General features: G+C 43.1%; 1 protein-coding gene across 1 annotated transcript in view; it reads left to right on the top strand.

Annotated features, from left to right (window-relative positions):
• Positions 1–1,921: 1,921 nt before the first annotated feature.
• SHQ1 (SHQ1, H/ACA ribonucleoprotein assembly factor) overlaps positions 1,922–22,963 on the top strand; it is a 211,025-nt gene continuing 189,983 nt past the window's right edge. Inside the window, 3 exon segments of the mRNA XM_029601091.1 lie at positions 1,922–1,983; positions 4,202–4,386; positions 17,828–17,892. Coding sequence (XP_029456951.1) covers positions 4,244–4,386; positions 17,828–17,892 — 208 coding nt within the window. The 5' untranslated portion in view covers positions 1,922–1,983; positions 4,202–4,243.

Genomic DNA, 22,963 nt, shown 5'->3' with positions numbered 1-22,963 from the left:
ATTGCAGCCACCATGTAGCCTAGAATGACCAGTACTTCCCAGGCCATTGACTGATCCATGTTCAACAGTCTCTATGCAAGGGACCTGAGGGGGTTCACCTGGTCTGACAGATGCAAGAGAACTTTTGCAGAAAATCTATGCAAGCTCCATGGAATCTGATTTTCTGGGTTGGGAATTAGAGTTGATTTATCAAAATTTACCAGAAACAGTGCAGAGTGTAGAAACATCTGCGCCAACGTAGGGTGCAGAGTTAATGGCGCAGGCAGCCAGCACAGAGAATATGAGTGAAAGTAAAGGGCAAAACAAAGCATGTCCAAACCTTAACAGACTCGGAATCTGAAGATTCAGAAGAGGGGGAAATCCCACCTGGAGATACAGAAGATGACTCAAAAGCAAAACTAGGAAAGAGAGCAACCCTAGCTCTGGAGTGGCTGTGTTGCATGCTTGTCCATACTGAAAGCAAAGTTGCTTACCTGAAATGGATGTTCTCCGTGGACAGTAACGCAAGCAGCCACACAATTCTTCCCCCCCCCCCAGAAAGCTTATACATCTACTGGACAAAACTGAGGAATGCCGGTGAGAGACCCGTTAAGTGGGAAAACCCACGCATGCTCAGAACAAAGATCTAGAAGAATCTGAACATACATGGAGAGCCTGCCTGATCTTAATGCCATAGGATGCCAGCCACTTGTGTGGATGTTTGTGTTGTCCATAGAGAACACCCATTTCAGGTAAGCAACTTTGCTGTATGTGTTGGGGGGGGGGGGGGGGGGGTTTCCTGTGGATACAGAGTATATAGTTACAGAAATATAGATGCAGGCTTTATATTTGCTATTTGCGCATGCATTGAGAAGAATGAACTTCACTCTTAAGCCAGGGTAGTTTGTTGAATATTTACTGCTAGAGCTCTTATCAATACTTTTATTGTGCCAGTTTCTTTCTGAAGCTTGTATGGTGTTGTACATATACCCAGGCAACATATCAAGGTGAGCTTGAAAGTTTTTTAATCAGGTGAGTGGTGCCCAAACAATCAGGATTGTTTTTATATCGTTTTACCACATTTTCTGTCTCATTACATCTTTTGGTACTTAATGATCTCTCTTTTTTCATATAGTACAGAATAGACGCTTAGTACTGACACTTCCATTAGCAATGCTGCCTTTTCATTTTTTCCTTTAGTGCTCTGGTTTTCTAGCATCAAGCATTTTATTGGTTGTTTTGGCATTAAATAATTTATGAAAAGAATGTATGTGGGTAAGAATGAAATTAACTAAAAACTTGAAGTTAAGAAATTAGGAGTGCTTTGGAGCTGAAAGAAGAGCTAGGATGGCATGTGAGTGGAGCTTAATTGCCCCGCCCAACAAAAGGCGTTTTGCTGCGCCAGCATCTGTAGCCTCCACGCCACATTTCCCTTACCAGCTGCATCTTTCTGGCAAGATCCTCGTTCCCGCCCTTCCGATACATTTCATTTCCATCGGCGCCAATCAGGAGGCACGTTGGAAGGACAGCGTGCGCGCAGTGATGTAGTCCCCGGAAGAGTTGAGCAGGCGGCGGGTGCGTATGCGGCATGTGTAGTAGGAGCAGTGTTGCCAACCTCGCTTATTTACCGCGAGATTGGGCTTCTTTTAGTAGTCATTCGCGGTTTTTTTTTCCGATTCGCGGGTTGCTTTTAATTGGGCTATTTTTTTCTGCCAGTCGCGTTTTTTTGGGCTTGTTGGGCGGGACTTGTGCTCTGAATCATGTTACAGTGATTGGCTGCTGCTGCGATGAAGCCTGTCCATAGCAGGCGCACCCTATCCCTATATTGCAGCAGTAAGCCAATCAGAGCAGGAGCTGCAAGCCTTGTTGATGCATACGTAAGGAGCACATTTTGTGGGCAGACCTAGCCAGCACTGCACAGCATCGCACGTGGGCGGAACGGGAAGAGCAGCACGGCATTGGAGCGCAACAGCAAAGGAATCCAGAGTGTGCAGCTACAGCCAGGTATCAGGAGGGGAGGAATTAGTATGTTGGGAGGGGGAATGAGTGTGTGGGGGGCCAGAGATGTGCTTGGAGGGGGCTGGGGAATGAGTGTGTGGGGGGGCAGAGATGTGCTTGGAGGGGGCTGGGGAGGGGGGGAATGAGTGTGTGGGGGACCAGAGATGTGCTGGGAGGAGGGAATCAGCGTGTGGGGAGCCAGAGGTGTGCTGGGAGGGGGTTAGGGAGGTGGGAATGTGTGTGAGGGGCCAGAGATGTGCTTGGAGGAGGCTGAGGAGAGAGGAATGAGTATGTGGGGGCCAGAGATGTGCTAGGAGGGGTTAGGGAGGGGGGAATCAGTGTGTGCGGGGCCATAGATGTGCTCAGAGGGGTTACAGAGGGGGGGAATGAGAGTGTGGGGGCCAGAGATGTGCTAGGAGGGGGGAATCAGCATGTGGGGGCCAGAGATATGCTAGGAGGGGGGAATCAGCATGTGGGGGGCCAGAGATGTGCTTGGAGGGGGCTGGGGAGGGGGGAATGAGTATGTGGGGATCAGAGATGTGCTGGGAGGAGGGAATCAGTGTGTGGGGGGGCCAGAGATGTGCTCGGAGGGGTTAGAGAGGTGGGAATGAGTGTGGGGGCCAGAGATGTGCTGGGAGGGGTTAGGGAGGTGGGAATGTGTGTGAGGGGCCAGAGATGTGCTTGGAGGAGGCTGAGGAGAGAGGAATGAGTATGTGGGGGCCAGAGATGTGCTGGGAGGGGTTAGGGAGGGGGGAATCAGTGGTGCGGGGCCATAGATGTGCTCGGAGGGGTTACAGAGGGGGGGGAATGAGAGTGTGGGGGCCAGAGATGTGCTAGGAGGGGTTAGGGAGGGGGGAATCAGTGTGTGCGGGGCCATAGATGTGCTCGGAGGGGTTACAGAGGGGGGGAATGAGAGTGTGGGGGCCAGAGATGTGCTAGGAGGGGTTAGGGAGGGGGGAATCAGTGTGTGCGGGGCCATAGATGTGCTCGGAGGGGTTACAGAGGGGGGGAATGAGAGTGTGGGGGCCAGAGATGTGCTAGGAGGGGTTAGGGAGGGGGGAATCAGTGTGTGCGGGGCCATAGATGTGCTCGGAGGGGTTACAGAGGGGGGGAATGAGAGTGTGGGGGCCAGAGATGTGCTGGGAGGAGGGAATCAGTGTGTGTGGGGCCATAGATGTGCTCGGAGGGGTTAGGGAGGGGGGAATGAGAGTGTGGGGGCCAGAGATTTGCTTGTAAGGGGGTGGGGAGAGGGGTATGAGTATGTGAGGGCATTAACTGCTATAAAAAAATAAAATGTTTCAATCTCATGTGTTTTGGGCTTGTTTTTTTGGAAAAAAGTGCTTGTTCTTTCATGAAAACCTGGCAACACTGAGTAGGAGGCAAGTGAGCAGTAGCGTTTGGCCGGGGGAGGTGGAAGGAAGGTTGTTTCCTGGCTTTGTGGAGAGTGATTGGAGGAGAGAGCCAGAGAGGAATTGTCCCAGCGGTGGTAAAGTGGGAGGGAGCAATTTGGAAACAATGAATCGGTGGCCCGCGACTGGCACTGACAGTTTCTAGGAGCAGTGCATACCCAGATTTGCAGTCTGGGTCGTTGTTTTGTTTCTGGAGTACTGAGTTCGTGTTGTAAAATATTTTGGCCTGCATTGGTGACAATATTGTGCTTGAACAGTAGTCACTTTTTGGCAGTTCGAGCAAAACCGACAACTGGGGTTTTACTTAAGTGTCAAAATTAAAATATAATAATATTTGTAAACATGTGCTCCTCGAGCGGATATTGGTGTAGTTTCAGCTTTTGAAACAGTAGTTATTATTAGGGCTTGGGGGGGACCTTAATCTATCTCTCCACAACATTTGCGTAATAAAGCAGTTTTGATAACTAATTTCTTTAGATCAGTTTTCCTGCTTTTTGGTTATACCGTGTCACTTAGGCTTGACGTTTACATACAGAAAGTTTCTGGTTAAGTTTTTCTGAGCTAGGCTATGTCTTCTGATCTGAAAGCAAGGGTTCATGAGGTATATCGCAGCACAAAACGGTCTAATTAAAAAAAAATGCAGTTGTCTCACAAATATTGCACTTCGAAAGCGATCATTGGCTTGGGAGAATGGTCTGACTTTCAGTGAATGTAAGTCAGCAATGATCTACTGTAATGGTGTTTCATGTAAACGAATCTTGTTGTGTTGGATTGCAAATTGAGATTTTAATGTCACATTCTGGTTTTGTTTTCAGGACTTTTCAGTTCTGTGATTTGGGTTTCCAGCTAGATTCAGTATGATAACCCCAGCATTTGAACTGAGTCAGGATCCTGATTTCCTTACTGTAACAATCAGAGTGCCTTATGCTAGAGTTTCTGAGTTTGACATATACTATGAAGGAGAAGATTTTAAATTTTATGCCAAACCATACTTTCTCAGGTAAGTGGACATGAGTGAGCTGATTTAATTGAAAAGTAAAACGTTTTCATCGCCGTTTGTGTCATAGCATCAGAAAACAAATTCTATCAAACATCCCAATGTTCAGCCATGTAAGGAGATATTTTCTTTATTGGAAGATGGTGCCACTTGGTTTTGGCATCACCAGGCTCTATTATAAAGCAACCTTCAGTAGACCCATGAACTTATGCAGTTTTTTATGGAGCCAGAATGAACCTTATCCAGAACTTAGTAAATTTTATCTTTCTGAGAGCTGTATTCCAAAAGATTTAGAAAGAGAGCAATTATTTGACCTAGATTAGAGAAAAAGAAATTTACTATTAGATTTGCCATCTTGCTATAGACCAATCTCTAATGTGTTTACATTGGGGAAGGTTTTAGAGAAAATTGTAGCTCCTGATTGAATTAGTTTTTGATAGATAATTTTCACCCTAACCAATGTGGCTTCCAAACTCATATTATGGAGATCCTTTTGGATTCTGTTATTTATTAAAAGAACAGGATAGAGGCATTGCTGTATTCGTCGGTTTTTTTTTATGCTTCAACTGCCATCAATATGGTGTGCCATATGATTTTAATCAATAAGATGCAAAACTTTGGGAAGGATGGGAGAGTGATTTGAAAGAAAAGATAGAGAACAAAAAGTAAAATGTGGGACAAGTAATATGGTTTGTGTCAAATTCTGGAGTACCACAGGGTCTGGCGTTCTCGCCAACCTTGTTTAATATTTATTTGTGACCTCTTTGTTCTCTTATAGAAGCTCATGGTGTATGCTTCAAAATCTATGCGGATGATATTTTGTTCCCTATTTCCCATAATCATTACTTTGGCCTCTAAAAGGCAAGGATATACATATTTGGATGTGTTCTAACAAGTTCTCAATCCATCTAAATCAGAGACCTTCTAAATTTCCTAAGCCTGATATTCCCAACCATTACTAAATGGGATACTTATTCCTTTTAGGGAATCTGTGAGAAACATAGGGTTTGGATGAAACAGGTTACAGGATTAAGATTAATAAAAGTTTTCTGATCTGGATTGTTTTTTTTTTTTTTTTTTTTTTAAATTAAGGTATGTTAAACACTTCTTGTCCCCAGGGAGATTTTCTTCTCTCTACGGAGGGCTTCCTAAAAAACATACAAAAGTTTTTCAAGTCTTGCAACCCTGTTTCCCCGAAAATAAGACAGTGTCTTATATTAATTTTTGCTACCAAAGATGCACAAGGCCTTATTTTCAGGGGATGTCTTATTTTTCCATGAAGAATTCACATACCGGTATATTGAACAAAAAAATGAACTCTCTCCTCGAGGGCCTGCTCTCCCTGCCTCTGTGCCTGTATTCAACTACTTCTGCCTGCTGGGATCATTTTTAACTTGCTTCCTTTTCTCCATTGGGAAAAACTGAAAGGTGGAGGCTGCTGCTGACTCAAATCTAGAAAATGACCACTGATATTACTGAATCCTGAGAGAACGGGGCGTTGAGCACATTGTCCATTTCCATCCATTCTTCTCCATTCATTTGTTGATCTTTGAGAGAATGCAGAAGAAAGGAAACTCAGACTAATCTGATTAATTTGATTCCTTCCTTCTTATAGCAATTTGTATGAGATTTTATTAATCTAGATGTCCAATTATATCACCAATATATAGGGCAGTTGCTAAACAAAACAAAGCTTGCATTCTCTTCCCTTTTGGGCTTGCGTGCTCCCAGAATCACAGATTGACTGAAAAAGAAGAGTGACGCTCTTTATACAGTAATTTAAAAAAATGCAAGCTGCGTCTACGGTAAGAAGCACCCGTGAAGCGTTAGGCCCGTGCAACCCATTTTACTGTATAGAGCACTATGCAGTATCCTGGGTGCGCTGGCCTAACGCTTCACGGACACGCTGGTACCGGTATCTGTCATTTCAAATGTCATTTGAAATGACAGGTACCAGGAAGTGGACGGTTCTCCTACGCTTGGGATTGCCAGTCCTCTCTCCTCTCCTCCTGAAGCAAGCAACGAAAGCGGGGAAAAAAAAAAAGTGAAAAAAATAAAAGTTGCAAGGGAGAGAGGATGGACAATCCTACAGTACGCTCGGGATTGCCAGTCCTCTCTCCTCATCCCGAAGCAAGGCGCGATCCGTCTCCTCCGGAGACGGATCGCGGCTCCCCTGCCTCCTGGAGGCGAAAATGGATGCCTGCACGAGCAAAAGCGGCCCCTGTACGTGCGATTGGGCCGCTCAATGCGTGACGTCACATGCTGTGACGCCAAACGTCGTGACGTCACGCATTGAGTGGCCCATTCACACGCACAGGGGCCGCTTTTGCTCGTGCAGGCATCCATCTTTGCCTCCGGGAGGCAGGGGAGCCGCGATCCGTGTTAGTCGATGTCCGTCTCCGGAGGAGGGCTGTAAAAAAATAAGTGAGTCACTTCATTGCTTTACACTGCCAGTCCTCTCCCCTCCTCCCGGAGCAAGGCTGCTTTTTGTGCCTTGCTTCGGGAGGAGGGGAGAGGACTGGCAGTCCCGAGCGTAGGATTGCCCGTCCTCTCTCTCGCAACTTTTTTTTTTGCGCTTTCGATTTTTTTACCGCTTTCGTTGCTTCCGGAGGAGGGGAGAGGACTGGGGCTGCCCCAGAGACCAGCACCCATGAACGCGGCCAGGGCAGGTGAGCGGGGGCTGGGGGAAAGTTTGCCTCTAACGCAGGGGTAAGGGTAGGTGGTAAGTTAGCAGGTTAAACGCGCGCAAAACGGCAGGGGCGCGCGTTACTGTATGGGAGGGAATACCGTAGCTATTTTGATCGTTTACATGTAATATGTGCTAGGTCTTACTTTCGGGGGAGGTCTTATATTTGGCAAAACCTCTACTAGGTCTTATTTTTGGGGGATGTCTTATTTTCGGGGAAACACGGAAGATTGGTTTGGGGGGGGTGTTATGTTATCTCATTGTTGAAAGACTTGCACTGGTTGCTCATAGGACAAAGAATTAGGTTTAAACATTTGGTTTTAGTGTTTAAATCAAGGAATGAGTTGACTCCTTGTTTGAACATTTTTTGCCTATGTTTCTTTGGCTTTTCTTTCTTATGCAAATAAGGGTGTCCTAAGTATACCTTTGAAGCAGGACCAGCTTAAAAGAAACCTGAAGTTAGGGCATTGTCAATTATTTGGCTAATTTTATGGAAAGCTTTGCCATCAGATTTCCAATCGATTTCAGATTTGGCTGTGTTCCGTAAACAAAGACATTTATTTCAGGAAGCATTTGGCTATCGGAGTGCATTTTGTATATTAGCAAGATAAGGAAATCTTAGTTTGTTAGGTTTTTGTTTTAAATCAAAATAATTTTATTGCTTTTTAATTTATGAATGTTTTATTGTAATCTGCCCAGCATAGTCGTTCTGTGTGGGTGGAACAGAAATATTTTAAATATAGAAACATAGAAATGACGGCAGAAGAAGACCAAATGGCCCATCTAGTCTGCCCAGCAAGCTTCACACATATTTTCTCTCATACTTATCTGTTTCTCTTAGCTCTTGGTTCTATTTCCCTTCCATCCCCACCTTTAATGTAGAGAGCAGTGATGGAGCTGCATCCAAGTGAAATATCTAGCTTGATTAGTTTGGGGTAGTAGCCGCCGCAATAAGCAAGCTGCACCCATGCTTATTTGTTTTACCCAGACTATGTTATTAGCCCTTATTGGTTGTTTTTCTTCTCCCCTGCCGTTGAAGCAGGGAGCTATGCTGGATATGCGTGACGTATAAGTCTTCTCCCATGCCGTTGAAGCAGAGAGCCATGCTGGATGTGCATCGAAAGTGAAGTATCAGGCCCATTTGGTTTGGGGTAGTAACCGCCGTAACAAGCCAGCTACTCCCCGCTTTGTGAGTGTGAACCCTCTTTTCTTCTCCCCTGCCGTTGAATCAGAGAACTATGCTGTATATGCATTGAAAATGAAGTATCAGGCTTATTTGATTTGGGGTAGTAACCGCCGTAACAAGCCAGCTACTCCCCTCTTTGTGAGTGTGAATCCTTTTTTCCACATTTCCTCTTGCTGTTGAAGCTTAGAGCGATGTTGGAGTCAAGCCTGTGTATGTTTATTTAATAAGGGTATTGACTCCAGGCAGTAGCCATCATTCTGGCGAGTCACCCACTCTTCATTGGCAGCCTCTTGACTTTATGGATCCACAGTGTTTATCCCACGCCCCTTTGAAGTCCTTCACAGTTCTGGTCTTCACCACATCCTCCGGAAGGGCATTCCAGGCATCCACCACCCTCTCCGTGAAGAAATACTTCCTGACATTGGTTCTGAATCTTCCTCCCTGGAGCTTCAAATCGTGACCCCTGGTTCTGCTGATTTTTTTCCTTAGGAAAAGGTTTGTCGTTGTCTTTTGATCATTAACACCTTTCAAGTATCTGAAAGTCTGTATCATATCACCTCTGCTCCTCCTTTCCTCCAGGGTGTACATATTTAGATTCTTCAATCTCTCCTCGTACGTCATCCGATGAAGATCCTCCACCTTCCTGGTCGCCCTTCTCTGTACCGCCTCCATCTTGTCTTTGTCTTTTTGAAGGTACGGTCTCCAGAACTGAACACAGTACTCCAGGTGAGGCCTCACCAAGGACCTGTACAAGGGAATAATCACTTCCCTTTTCTTACTCGATATTCCTCTCTCTATGCAGCCCAGCATTCTTCTGGCTTTAGCTATCGCCTTGTCGCATTGTTTCGCCGACTTCAGATCATTAGACACCATCACCCCAAGGTCCCTCTCCTGCTCCGTGCATATCAGCCTTTCCCCCCCCATTAAATACAGTTCATTTGGATTTCCACTCCCCATATGCATGACTTTGCACTTCTTGGCATTGAATCTCAGCTGCCATATCTTCGACCACTCTTCCAGTTTCCTTAGATCCCGTCTCATTCTCTCCACTCCTTCCGGCGTGTCCACTCTGTTGCAGATCTTAGTGTCATCCGCAAAAAGACAAACCTTACCTTCTATCCCGTCTGCAATGTCGCTCACAAAGATATTGAACAGGACCGGTCCCAACACCGATCCTTGCGGTACACCACTTAAAACCGCTCTCTCTTCAGAGAAGGTTCCATTTACCATCACACATTGTCTTCTGTCCGTCAACCAATTTGCAATCCAGGTCACCACCTCGGCACTCACTCCCAAGCTTCTCGTTTTATTCACCAGTCTCCTGTGCGGAACCGTATCAAAAGCTTTGCTGAAATCCAAGTATATGATATCGAGCGCTCTTCCTCTATCCAATTCCTTGGTTACCCAGTCAAAAAAGTCAATCAGATTTGTCTGACAGGATCTTCCTCTGGTGAATCCATGCTGCCTCTGGTCCATCAATTCTCCGGACTGTAGATAGTTCACTATTCTCTCTTTCAACAGTGACTCCATTACTTTTCCCACCACTGAAGTGAGGCTAACCGGTCTGTAGTTACCAGCCTCCTCTCTGTTCCCACAATATAATAGGTGGTGGTGGTGATTGATGCAAGATGTTATATTGATTCTAGATTTTATTTGTGTTATAACTAATTTGGTTATGATTTTTAAAATCACTTGTGACTTACATTCATTTAACATTGTAGGCATTATAATTTTTTTCATTTCGTTCTATACACCAGTCCAAACAGGTGGGTTATGTCTCCCTACCAGCCGATGGAGGCAGAGCATACTGATTTCTCCAGTGACCTCATGCCACTATCTATAGGTGGTGCAGCACTGAAGAAGTCAGTATTCTCTGCCTCCAGCAGATGGTAGAACAAACTAGTGAAGCAGCAGAACTTTTAATCAGGCTGTTTCGGGCCTGACCACTAGTGCATCAGACTGCGTGAGTCCGGTAACGGGTTCCCAGTCTCAGAAGGGACTTGGTTGATCCCAGGGGGGCAGGGGGCTGTAATTTTTCTTAGGAGAGAAACAAAGGTAAATTCTAAAATCAAGCAAGGAGAGAACATTCTTTTCTTTCCTAGAGGAATTATCTTGATTCTCTCCCATTTCCTCTATCTCCTCTGTGTATAAAAAAAAAAAATAGCAGACTAGAGCTGCCAGGGCAAAGCAATAGCACTGGAGCCTCTAGTTAGCTGTTTGCTTTTATGGAGAAGTGTTTGTTTTTTGTAGGCTTCCTATTGGTAAGTAGTTTCTTCTAGCTGAGAGGAGGCTTTGAGGCCTCTGTGTACTCAGAGATCTGAGCTGGGGAGGTATGCTGTGTGCGCTATGGACAGGCCTGGGAAGAGCCGATGTTTCAGAGCCTGAGGCCGCAGGCAGGCTAAGTCAGCCGTGGGGCCTCTGTGTTTGGCTTGCGTTGAGGCTGGGAAAGATCCGGGGAATGTTCTTCAGGCCCTGAGGGGATTTTCAGCTCTTCCTGCTGCATTTTATGCCTATGATTTGAGGGAAGGTGGTCTGGATCCTTTCTGACAATGCAAAGCAGTAGCATATGTGAACAGACAAGAGTGGCACCAGGAGTCATAAGGAGTCCAAGGACACACATCTTCTGGTTCCCTGGGCAGAAGAAAATTTGCGACTCCTGTCTACAGTGCACATTACCAGTTATAATGTGCACACAGATTTCCTAAGCCGGAAATGACTTCATCCTGGAGCGAAGGAGCTTAGTGGGGAGGCCTTTCAACTCATTGTATCCAAATGGGAAGCTCCTTGCATGGATCTAATGGTAGCTTGCAACATTACCAAGGTACCCCTGTTCTTCAGTTGTTTCAGGGAGTTCAGATCGCTGAGCTTAGACACCTTGGCCCAGCCAAGGTTCTTGGATTTCCTCCTTGGTCTCTAGTGGGCAGTATTCTGTGGCGGATAGAAGTGGAGAGCAGTCAGTTGATTCTGATGGTTCCGGATTGGCCCCACAGGCCTGGATATGCAGATGTGATGAGGCTTCACAATGACCATCCTCTCCATCTTCCAGTGGCCGTGGTTTCTTGGTTCAGGGACCAAGTGTCATGGTCAACCGGTCTCTATTCTATCTTATGGCTTAGGTTTTGAAAGGTCTTGCTTGAGGAAAATGGGGTATTCATTTTCAATTGTCTTCTCTCTTGAAGGCTCAGAATACCTCTACTACTTTGATTTATATTGGAGTCTGGCATTCTGTAGAGGCCGGTCCATATCTTGGCTGATGTTCCTAGGGTTTTAGCCTTCCTTCCTTCCTAGAGCTGGATAGTAGTCTGGTCCTAGGTTCTCTTAAGGTTCAGATTATGGGGAAAAGATTTGTGGAGTATCCATATCAGCTCATCTGGATATAGTTTTTCTTTTGTGAAGGGTCAAGAAGATTCATTCTCAGTTTCAGCCTTTGGTTCCTCAGTGGTATTTCAGTCTGGTCCTCAAGGCCCTAATCATTTGTCACTTTGAGCCACTGAAACAATTTCCTTGCGGGATCTCTCTGAGGTCTTCTTGGTAGCTATCAGTACAGTATGTATCAGAAATCCAAGCACAGTCTTACAGGGACACTTTTTTTGGTTATTGGATACTATTTTGTGTCCTTTAGGCCAGTGTCTTTGTCTAAGTTCTTATCACAGTTTCATCTGAATCAGTCTGTCACTCTCCCAGCTTTCTTGAAGTTTGAGTGTTAGGGTGAAAACAGGTCTTTGTGATTTTTGGACATGTGCCAGGGCCTTCTCCAGTATTTTTAGAGCTCTCCAGCTCTTTCTGGCAGACTGATCACGTGTTCGTGCGCTTTGTGGGGCCGCACAAGGATGAAGTGGCCTCTAAGTGCATGATTGCTAGGTGAACTAGGGACACCATAGCTTTGACTTATTTGCTTAGGGGGCTTAATGCTCCTGATTTCATTTGGGCCCATTCAGCAAGGGCACATATTTCATCCTGGGCAGAGGCAAAAGAGATTGGGCCTGAAGATATTTGCAAGATGACTACTTGGTCGTCTTTGTATTCTTTTTCCAAGCATTATCACTTGGATGTTTTTGCAAAAAAGGATACCACCATAAATTGGCCCTAACGTCCTCTCTCCCAGAGTAGTGGGGCTTTGGTACTTCTCACCTGTTTGGACTGGACTGGTGTAGCAGGACAAATTAAAAGGAGAATTTTTTTTTACTTGCTAATTTTCTTTCCAGGAGTTATGCTACACTAGTCCAAGGACCTTCCCAGGAAGTTGAGCCTCTTTGGGGTTGTGTTCAGCTCAAGGTTTTTCTGTATTTGGTATGTCTTTCTCCAGGCTAATCAGCACAGAGTGTTTGTGTTGTATAGTTCACTTGTTCTGTTCCTAGACAGGTGGGCAAAATCACTAGGATTTCTTGTTTTTTCTCAATTGAGAATTTATGAATGTTATCTCATGGATCTGTTTTGTTAGTTGTTTTTGGTGCTTTGACATAGGGATACTGGATTCTTCCAGTACTGCACCACCTATATATAGTGGTGGAATGTCACTGGTAAAATCAGTGTGCTCTGCCTCCATCTGCTGGTAGGGGGACATAACCATCTGTTTGGACTGGTATAGCAGGACTCCTGGAAAGAAAATTAACAGGTAAACATTTCTCCTTCTGTAACAGCCCAGTAAATATGATCTAAGCAGGAAGGAGTGGTAATATGAAAACCACTAAAATTCTACCATGTCACTCCTCCTCTCATAAAATTAACACCATGCAATGTGTGTTTTCAAAAATTAAGACCTTTTATATACATATGTAGCTAAGTAAATCAAAAAAGGTTTTTGTTGAAGAATTATCTGATACGAACTGGATAAGTGTTTTTTTTTTTTTTTTAAATTGCATCTCCATATGTATACACATTACATTATAGACTCTTGATGGATAACCACATTTTTTTTTTGTTTCTCTGTTTCATTTAAGAAGGTCTTTAATTAAAAAAACAAAACAAAAAACTGCATGAGGTTAGCATTGTGAGGAGTGGAGTGGTAAGATTTTAGTGGCTTTGTAATTTTCTGTTACATTCTTTTTACCTTGGGACTATGGGGGGAAAGGCAGATATACATGTTAATAAATAAATTTATAATTTCACTTGATAGTTTCAAATCTGTAAAACTGACTGCTTTTAGTCTTCTGTATTACTCTTTTCTGTTTCAAGTTATGAAAATGGGCATAACTGCGTTTTGTATGCAAGCTTCGTAGCATCACTTCTGTCCAAACCTCACAGTCATTAAGTAATGGCAATATTACTTGCCTTTCTCAGAAGAAGAGCAAAAACTTATCTTGGGAAAGATAAGTAATATTTCCATTACAAACAGCTTTGTAGTTTGGACAGAAGATCAATTCTCTAGGGAAACATATATCAGAAGAAGTGAAAATTACTTTGCAACATGTAATTGAAAAAAGGCTCTACTTTTATCCAAAAAAATAAACGAGCACTTAGATTTCAATACATTAAAATTAATGGGATTAGATATGCAAGATGAGCTTAACCTTGTTAATACTGTTAATGCTTCTGGAATGAGAGTTTCTTAATGTCCAGTCAGATGAATCCAGAGCCAGTGGGTTATGTACCTCTACCAGCTGATGTCACAGTATATATTCCCCTGCAGTGACATCAGCCTGCCATTAATCTTAGTCTCCAGCAGATGGTGGACATGCTTCTCCCTTTTGGGGATTGCTTCGTTTTGGAAACTTTGCGGGATAGTTTGGCTCTTAATTCCTTAAAGGTACAAGTAGCGGCCCTCGCCTGTTTTAGGGGTCAGGTGAATGGTTGTTCCTTGTCTGCTCATCCTGATGTGGTCCGTTTCCTGAAAGGAGTGAAACATCTTCGTCCTCCTTTGAGGTTTCCAGTACCCTTATGGAGTCTGAATTTGGTCTTGGATTTCTTAGGTCCTACATTTAGGCAGATGCGTAGCTTGTCCTTGCGGGTACTGATCTTGAAAACTGTTTCTTGTGGCAGTTCTGTGTGGAGAGTTTCCGAGCTGCAGGCCTTGTCTTGCCTGGAGCTCTTCCTCCTGGGTGACTCCAGGGGCAAAACAATTGCATAGTGTTCCTTCTTTTTTAGCCAAAGGTGGTCACTGAATTTAGTTTGAATCAGTCCATTTCCCTGCCGTCCCTGGACAGAGAGAGAGGAGTATGATCTGTTGCGACCCTTGGTTGACGAGAGACATTTTATCTGGTATCTGGAGGTTACTGAGACTTTTTTTTTTTTTTTTTTAAATTCTTTATATTTTCATTTCACATATACAGGAAAAACAAAAGCACGTCAGATCCATTAAAATATATCAGCAGTATTTAAGGACAAAGATAATAACTATTTAAGAATCCTTCTTAAATATTGTATATCTGAAATCCAAAAACATTCGGCTAATCATTTTAAGAGAGAAAAAGGAGAGGCTGATTAAGGAAACCTAAGGTAACATGGAGATAAATTTACAATAACAACTAAGAAAGCCATACCTAGTCAACTGGATTATTTCTATATGCCCTTCTTAGTTACTCACTAATTGGTATAATATTTGAAGGAAATTACTCTGCTATAGGCAATACTGATGGAACCATAGATTGTTGGGCTTCCACAAATTGAATCTGATCTATCTGGTAAAAAAAACCATATGTTCACCTTTCTTGATTTCGCATCTACACTGATAACGTAGACAGAATGTAAAACCTAGTGAAATAATCTGTTGCCGTAAGGCTAGAAATTCTCTTCGCCTTGTTCTAGTAATTGGCGCTAGATCTGGGTACATTTTTACCGCTTGTCCATGAAACATTGTTGGAAATTTCTTAAAATATATTTTCATTACACTGATATCTTGAGTTGTTATAAATGATACAATCAGTGTGTTCCTGTGCACAACATCTAAATTTGAATCTTCTAAGAAATTAGTAAGATTTACAGGCACTGGGGATTTTTGAGAGAGGAAATAACGTGTTAATTGGAGGAATTTCTTCCTCCGAAAACAATATTTCTCTAAAATACTTTTTTAGAGAAATATAAGGAATTTCACCCAGGACTTGAGGAAATCGTTATCCTTACATTTAGTTGTCGTGCACGGTTCTCTAACAGCTCTAAATGTCGTGCGCTAGCAACCTGATCTTTAAACAAACATTAACTTTCTGCAAAGACTATATATTCCTTTCATTCTCATTTACTTTACGTAATGTTTCATTATTTTGATTTTGAACAGTCAATTTCCCTTGAAAGTCTGACACACAATCAATCTTTCCTTCCAAGCTTGCCACAGCTGTACTCAAACTATTTACTGCTTGCCATATCGCTTCAAGTGTTACCTTTCCAGTCAAAGATGGAGTTTGCAGAAGGTCATCTACTTTATGGACTGATGCTCCCTCCTGTCCTTCTGCAACTTCCCCTTCCTTGGGTGGCAGCAGGCTTGTTGCATCGTCCATACTGCGTTGGACTGGTGGTGGGCGGCTATCTGGGCTAAGGGACACTTCTTCTTGGGAGCCACACAAATCTCCATTCTGTGTAGCTCCAACAGATTCCTCAGCTCCCTTATTTTCCTAATTGTTTCAAGAATTTATTTCAAGGTGAGTTAGGGTAGAAGATGTAGGTGTCGAGGGAAACACCCTAATCTTCCCGTTCCTCTTTGCAGGCGTATTCCAAGAACTATTCCAATTTCTTGACTACTAAGTAGCCGTTCCTTATTCCTAGGTGATTACAAGAAAAATCCAAAAGATTGAAACAGCAAATCCAGCTAATTCAGACAAAGTCGCACGCGGCTTGGCGACGTGCCGGCGGCAGCGACACACCGCTAGGAGCGCGCCTTTATCCTGGTCTTCCGGCGCCTCCCTCTGACGTTGGGAACCAGCGTTTCCCACGGCACAATTTCACAAAGTAAAAGCTGTATTTTTCCTCTACACTGAGAGAAATGGAAATGTCTCTCACCAGCAGCCTCCCAGTTACTGAGACTTTACGGGAAAACAGATTGCCTGTTTTGTTCTTCATGGCGGTACTAAACAAGGAGAACAGATCTTGTGGGCTACAAAAGCCCACTGGATTAAGGAAGTAGTCATGGCAGCATATGTTCATGCTGGCAAGCTGTTACCTAGTTGAGTTAGGGCTCATTCCACTAGGTCTCAGGCAGTGTCACGGATGGAAGTTAGGTTGCTGACTCCCGTTGACATTTGCCAAGCTGTGAAGTGGTCATCCTTACAACTTTTTCCAGGTGTTATCATCTGGATGTGCAGGCCCGGGAGGATGCAGCTTTTGCATGTGCAGTTTTGATAGGGTGGGAGGCTGCCCGCGGTCCAATTTGGAAGTAGCTTGGGTACATCCCACTTGTTCTGGATGCTAAGAAATGAGAAATTACTACTTATTGATCACTTCCTTTTTCTTTAGGACAGTCAGACTAATCCAGCTTCCCTCCCTTGGCTGCCGGGTGATTGTAGTATTGTCCTCCTGTGTAACTACATATTACAGGGATTACTATTAAGAGTTAGTCCAGTCCCTAACTAATGTTAGATTCTTATCTGAGGTCAGTGTTGCCTGTTGGCCAAGTACTGACATGTTTATCTGTTTTTAATCAAGTTTTTTGCTATTCTGTCCAGTTGCTTTTGAAGAGGATACAGGCAGGCTGATATCACTACAGGGGTATATAAACTGTGACGTCAGTTTGCTCCGTCTCCATCTGCTAATAGAGATGCATAACCCACTTGTTCTGGATTCATCTGACTGTCCTAAAGAAAAGGAAATTATCAAGTAAGAAGAAATTTCTCAGTTTTGGAAATAGAAACAGGGATCCAGTATTCAAAGAGATCTGGATATAACTTATCTGTCTAACTTAGAAGGGATATTCAGCGACGCAGCTATGCTGCTGAATATGCTTAGATAAGTTCTAGTTAATTGGATAAGTTTTATCCGGCTATCTTGTTCAGTTAACTTAACTGGATAAATCTGCATATTGATAACTGGGTAAGTATCCCTGCCCCAAGATATCTGGGTACCTACTTATCTGGCTAGGTTGTGGCCGCTGAACATAGCCATATTTAGTGGCTGCCACTTAACCAGATAAGCCCCTATTTAACTGGCTAAGTAGTGCTAAATATCTGCCTCAGGATGTTTATTTTTGTTGGTTTTCAATGAAACAGATTAATTCTCATTACTTGCTAATACTGATAAGTTGCTGTTATTTATTTTCTTATGTACTAATTTAAGCCTCCAGTAAAAAGCCATAATGAAAAAGGGAGATTTCAGTGCAATTGTTTCAAAGAGCTTAAATCAACAAAAAAAAAAGAAAATCATACAAACTTCACCAAATTTATGCAAAAGTCACTCAAAGGCAAAGTCTTCAAGTTGTTGAAAAGAGAATAGCCTTGCCTCGTTTTAATGTTTGTTGCCAATTTTTTTTCTCCCCCCCGCTGTTTGTGTTTTGCATAAACCTTAAATTTTGGTGCATAGGAAGAAAAAAATCATTGCGTTCCTAAATACTTTGTTTTACAGGGTGTTCTGTGGATGACTTTTTTTTTTTTTTTTTCCTTTTGCCCAAGCCTTAACCCTTTCCGTTTTGTGATTCATCTGTATTACTGCAGATTAACACTTCCTGGAAGGATTGTAGAAGATGGAAGAGAAAAAGCATCTTATAATGCAGAAGAAGGTAGAATGATATGTCATGTTTGTCTCTTTGGCTTCTTTGCAGGCTGTGTTACCTTTTTATTGGATAGACATAAGGATTATCCAGAACATTGATGTGCATGATCTATCGACTATTTAGATCCTTTACTCAGAAGATCTCATTCAGATTTTAAGAAGGAATCTATGTTATCTTGAAACAACCAATGGCCCCAGATCATAAGGGACATGCTCAGTGAACCCTGATTTTACCCCATTATGTGCTTTTAAGTCTGCTGTGCTTGGTGAAATTGGAACGACAACTCTATAGATGCAATGGGACAAAATTGGGACCAGTTCATCCAGTCCCTGATGACTTGGGGGGGGGGGGGGTCAAGTGGTGATCCTATGTTTTTGGATAATTCTTGTGGTCCAATAAAAGGTATTGCACCCTCCAGATCATTACGTTCTCTCCAGAACCAATATAGCAGGGCTTCCCAAACCTGTCCTGGGGACCCCCAGCCAGTCGGATTTTTAGGATATCCACAGTGAATATGCATGAGATACATTTGCATACCATGGAGGCTCAGTATATGCAAATTTTATCTCGTGCATATTCTTTCTGGATATCCTGAAAACCCAACTGGCTGTGGGGTCCCTAGGACAGGTTTGGGAAGCCCTGCAATACAGCACCCTTTGTAATCATTTAACGATACTGGAGAGTCTTCTCTGCCAGTCTTGTTGGCAAACAGAACAGTGCATGTCCAGTCATGAAATATTGTTCATTACTTCCTTGCTTCTCAACCCTGTCTTGGAAACACACTTATCCAGTCTGGTTTTCAGGGTATTTATAACTAATATGCAATACAAATATATGTAGATTTTTATGTATATTTGTGACTGCATGAGAAACCAGACAAGTTAGGTGTGCTTCCAGGACAGAGTGAAGTATCACTGCATTAGTTTGCTACTACTAGCTACAAGAAACTTGGGTCCTTTTAGATGTGAAGACATAAAGCAAGTCAAACCACTGAAATAAAAAAGCATAAAAATAAAGCCATGGTGAAATGCAGGACTTGGTGTGGCTATTTATTCATGTACATGAAAGAAATGAAGTGATTAAAAGTGGTAATGGTACTTTAGTTTGTGCAGCTGTCAGAACCTATTGTTTTGCTGTCATTGCTGATGCTGTTTTCCATCCCACAGAAGCTGGTGACCATCTAGTTTGCCTAATGCTTAAGCCAGCCCTGTGTGCAGAGCTGTAGCTAGCCTATGGCTGATATGGCCTCGGCCATAGACGCCATCCAGTAGGGGTGCCATTGCATGAAAACTATTGGCCTCCAGCCTCTTTCTCCCTCCCCCACCCTAGCAGAAAGAGCAGCTCAGCCCGTGGATCCTTAAACAATCTCTCCTTCTCCTGCCAGGGTAATGAAGAGCAGTGTTGCCCACACTCTTGACCCTTCTATCACCCACCCCAGCAATGAAGAGTAGCGCTGCCCATAGGGTAGCAATAAACATTGTCCGCCTTCTCCATCCACCCCTGCCCTAGTAGTGCACAGCAGCATGGCCCCAGGGCTGCAAAAAGCATTGGTCTTTTTCTCCTCACTTTTCCCACCCGGCAGTGAAAAATAGCACAGCTGGCAGGGCTGCAAGGAGCAGCAACGTGGCCCGCGTGATGCCAAGAAGTATTTGCTTCCCTCCCCATACTTTTGCCGAGGCTAGATGAGAAAGCAATGAGTATGAGTTGAGAGAGAGCCTGTGTGTGTGTGTGTGTGGTTGAGAGAGAGCCTGTGTGTGTGTGTGTGGTTGAGAGAGAGCCTGTGTGTGTGTGTGTGTGTGGTTGAGAGAGAGCCTGTGTGTGTGTGTGTGTGTGGTTGAGAGAGAGCCTGTGTGTGTGTGTGTGGATGTGAGCATGGAGAAAGTTGGTATGCAACAGCCCCCTCTCCCTGCTAATCCATGACTCTCAGGTCATCTGGAAATCAAAATTTTCCCAGGTATGGACAGCATGGACTTTTTTTTTTTTTTTTAATAGTTTTAATTATTAGGTTATATTTGTATTAGCTATTTTGAATATTTTGACTTTTGGAAATGGATTGAGAGATGAGTTTTTGTATTTTTTGGGTGTTCTATTCACTTGCTGTTTTGAAATAGTTATAATTTGTATTAGTTTGGTTTTACTATTATGATTTATAATTCTTGATTTGGTTTGATATTTTATGAGGAATAGTGGTATTTCTGTTTTCCATAATTGCACTGCATACAGTCTGGCTTGTTGTGGTTTCCAGTTCAGTTTGTGTCTGCAGACTTTATGGTCTCTCTATTAGGAATTTGATGAGGGTCTGTCTGGTTTAGCATATGTGAACAAGGTGAGGTGCTCTGCTAGATTGAAATTTGTGTTGGGATCTATAAAAGCCTGGTTTGTTCTGTTTTCCTAATAGGAGGTGTATTGGTGTTGAGGACCTGGTGTAATATTTGCAATGTTGTTGTTTTTTTCATAGGTAGGATTGAATGCTGGTAGCTAGTGCTGTTTTGGTATGGGAGATTTAATATATTGTAATTCAGTTTACTTGTGGCCTTAAGGGATAAGCCTACATCCTTTTTCATGTAAAATCAGAATAATCTTTGTGTGTGGGGAGGGTGTGACAGGGAGGGGATGACACCTAATGGTTGGATTGGGGGCCCATGATTGCAGAGTGCATGGCCCCTAGCCCAGGACTGACACCGCAATGTCTGGAGTAAATAAAGTTGACAGGAGAAAAAAAGATCCCCGGGAGTTATGAATGAAGGCTCCTGGTGCCAGGATCTCTGTATTGGTTCCAATTTGAGCTGGAAGCCTAAAGGAGCTCCATAGGAACCACAGGGTGAAAATAAAACTCAAAGCCCCCTCCATTTTACAGTCTCCCAGCTCTTGGTGCTGTATGTTGTGCTCAGGATGAGGGTGTACTTTTTCACTTGGCCATAGGTGCCACGTGGCCTGGCTACGGCTCTGCCTGTGTGTGCCAAATTCCTGGTGGTCTGTGGAGCAAGAGCTAACTTCCCCCATGCTTCCCCACACAGTCTGTAAATGTGTTTAAAAATAGCCTGACTGCAAAGTTACCACCACCTCTAAGCCCTCCACCTTTAACACCTTTAAAAATTTATTTATTTATTTATCAAGTTTTATATACCGTCGTTCGGTATCGCCATCACAACGGTTTACAAGGATCGATTTATATAATCATATAGGCATATATTAGTTAACGTGGTGTTTTTGGTCAATCTCGTATATACATTCGTAGAGTCACAAAGATTTACAAAGGATTGATTTAAACAGTTATATAACACATTAGTTCATGGTATTTTTCTTTAGTCAATCTCGTTTATGTTATTTCATAGAGGCGTTAAGGCATAGTTTAGTTTACTCTGGTATAAACATTTTAAGAATGGTGACATTAGGAGTTTTGGTAAGCTTTTGTAAACATCCAGGTTTTTAGCTCTTTTTTGAAGGGTTTTGTTTTGTTGTGTTCTCAGATCGATTGGTAGGGAGTTCCAGAGTTCTGGGCTTCCAAGGGATATGGCTCTCTTCCAGGTTGAGATGAATTTGTGCCAGGAAGGTGGGATATTTATTAGGCCTTTGCTCGCTGATCGGAGATTTCTGTTTGGTGCATGGAGTTTTATGGATGAACTGAGCCAGTTGGTTTGTTTTTTGTATATTTTGTGAATTATGGAAAGTGTTTTTTGTAGTCAATACTGTATTTTATTGGAAGCCGGTGTAGTGAAATGAGGGTAGGGGTAATATGATCGCATTTTCTTGTTTCTGTGAGTATTCTGGCAGCTGTATTTTGAAGGATTTGGAGGGGTCTGATAGTGGTGAGAGGGAAGTTGAAAAGTAGCGAGTCACAGTAATCCAGGTTGGAGAAGATGAGTAATTGGAGTACTGTTCTGAAATCGTTGGGAGACCGGAATGGTTTTAGGTGTCGTAGTGTTAGGAATTTGTGGTATCCGTCTTATTTTTGCAGAGATGTGGTTCTTGAAGGATAGTTCCTTGTCAATTATGACAAGGTTGCGTGCGTGTGTGACGGGGGAGATTCCTGTGTTTTATAATTCGTTATGTTGAGGGGTGGCATGGGTGTGGGATTGTTTGTGGCTTTTTTTTTTTTTTTTTTTATCCAGGATAATTTCGGTCTTATCAATGTTTAGAATGAGTCATGTTATTTAGCAATCATTTTATTTTTGTGAGGTAGTTGGCCATTTTTTTTGTATGTATCTTTCAGAGTTTTGTATTGGGATGAGTATTTGTATGTCAGCGTAAATGAAGTGGTTCAGATTCGAGAGGAAGTGACAAATCGGTAGAAGGTAAATGTTAAAAAGCGTTGCTGATAATGCTGAACCTTGGGGAACTCCTGTGTCAAGGTTTATTTTCCTTGAAAGGGTGTCATTGATACCTGGTATGTTCTTTGTGTTAGATAAGATGAGAACCATTGCAGTGTTTTATCCTTTAATCCGATTTCGGTGAGGCGGTTGATCCGTATTGCATGGTTTACTGTGTTGAAGGCTGCAGATAGGTCTAGTAGAATTAGAAAGTAGCTGTGGCCCTTGTCGAAGCCTTTGAGGTGTTTAATGATAGGAGTAGGGTTTCCGTGTTTAGTTCTTTCCTGAAGCCGAATTGCGTGGGATGAAGAATTTTTGTTCCTTTCCAGGTGGTCACTGAGTTGTGAGTGGATGATTTTTTTCAAAGATTTTGGCCATGAATAGTAGATTCAATATTGGACGGTACTTTAGCGGGTTTTCTGGGTCAAGGTCTGTCTTTTTCAGGATGGGTTTGATAATTGCTGATTTTTAGGCATTCGGGGTAGGTTCCTTCTGTGAGTGATAGGTTCATGATGTCAGTTAATAAATTGGATATTGATGGTTCAATTGCTTTGATCATCTGGGTATGCTGTCAATAGGGTGTTTGGCTGGGTTCATTCTTTTTATGATGTTTTGGACTTCTAGTGATGATGTTGGGCCAACTTGATGTTTGATTAATAGTATTTTTAGTTGTGGTTGTGGTTCTTATGGCCTGGATTGGCCACTGTTGGAAACAGGATGCTGGGCTTGATGGACCCTTGGTCTGACCCAGTATGGCATGTTCTTAT

The sequence above is a fragment of the Rhinatrema bivittatum genome, chromosome 4 (assembly GCF_901001135.1).
Source record: "Rhinatrema bivittatum chromosome 4, aRhiBiv1.1, whole genome shotgun sequence".
Classification (NCBI taxonomy): domain Eukaryota; kingdom Metazoa; phylum Chordata; class Amphibia; order Gymnophiona; family Rhinatrematidae; genus Rhinatrema; species Rhinatrema bivittatum.
The sequence above is the reverse complement of the archived record's forward strand: the minus strand, read 5'-3'. Positions and strand labels throughout refer to the sequence as shown.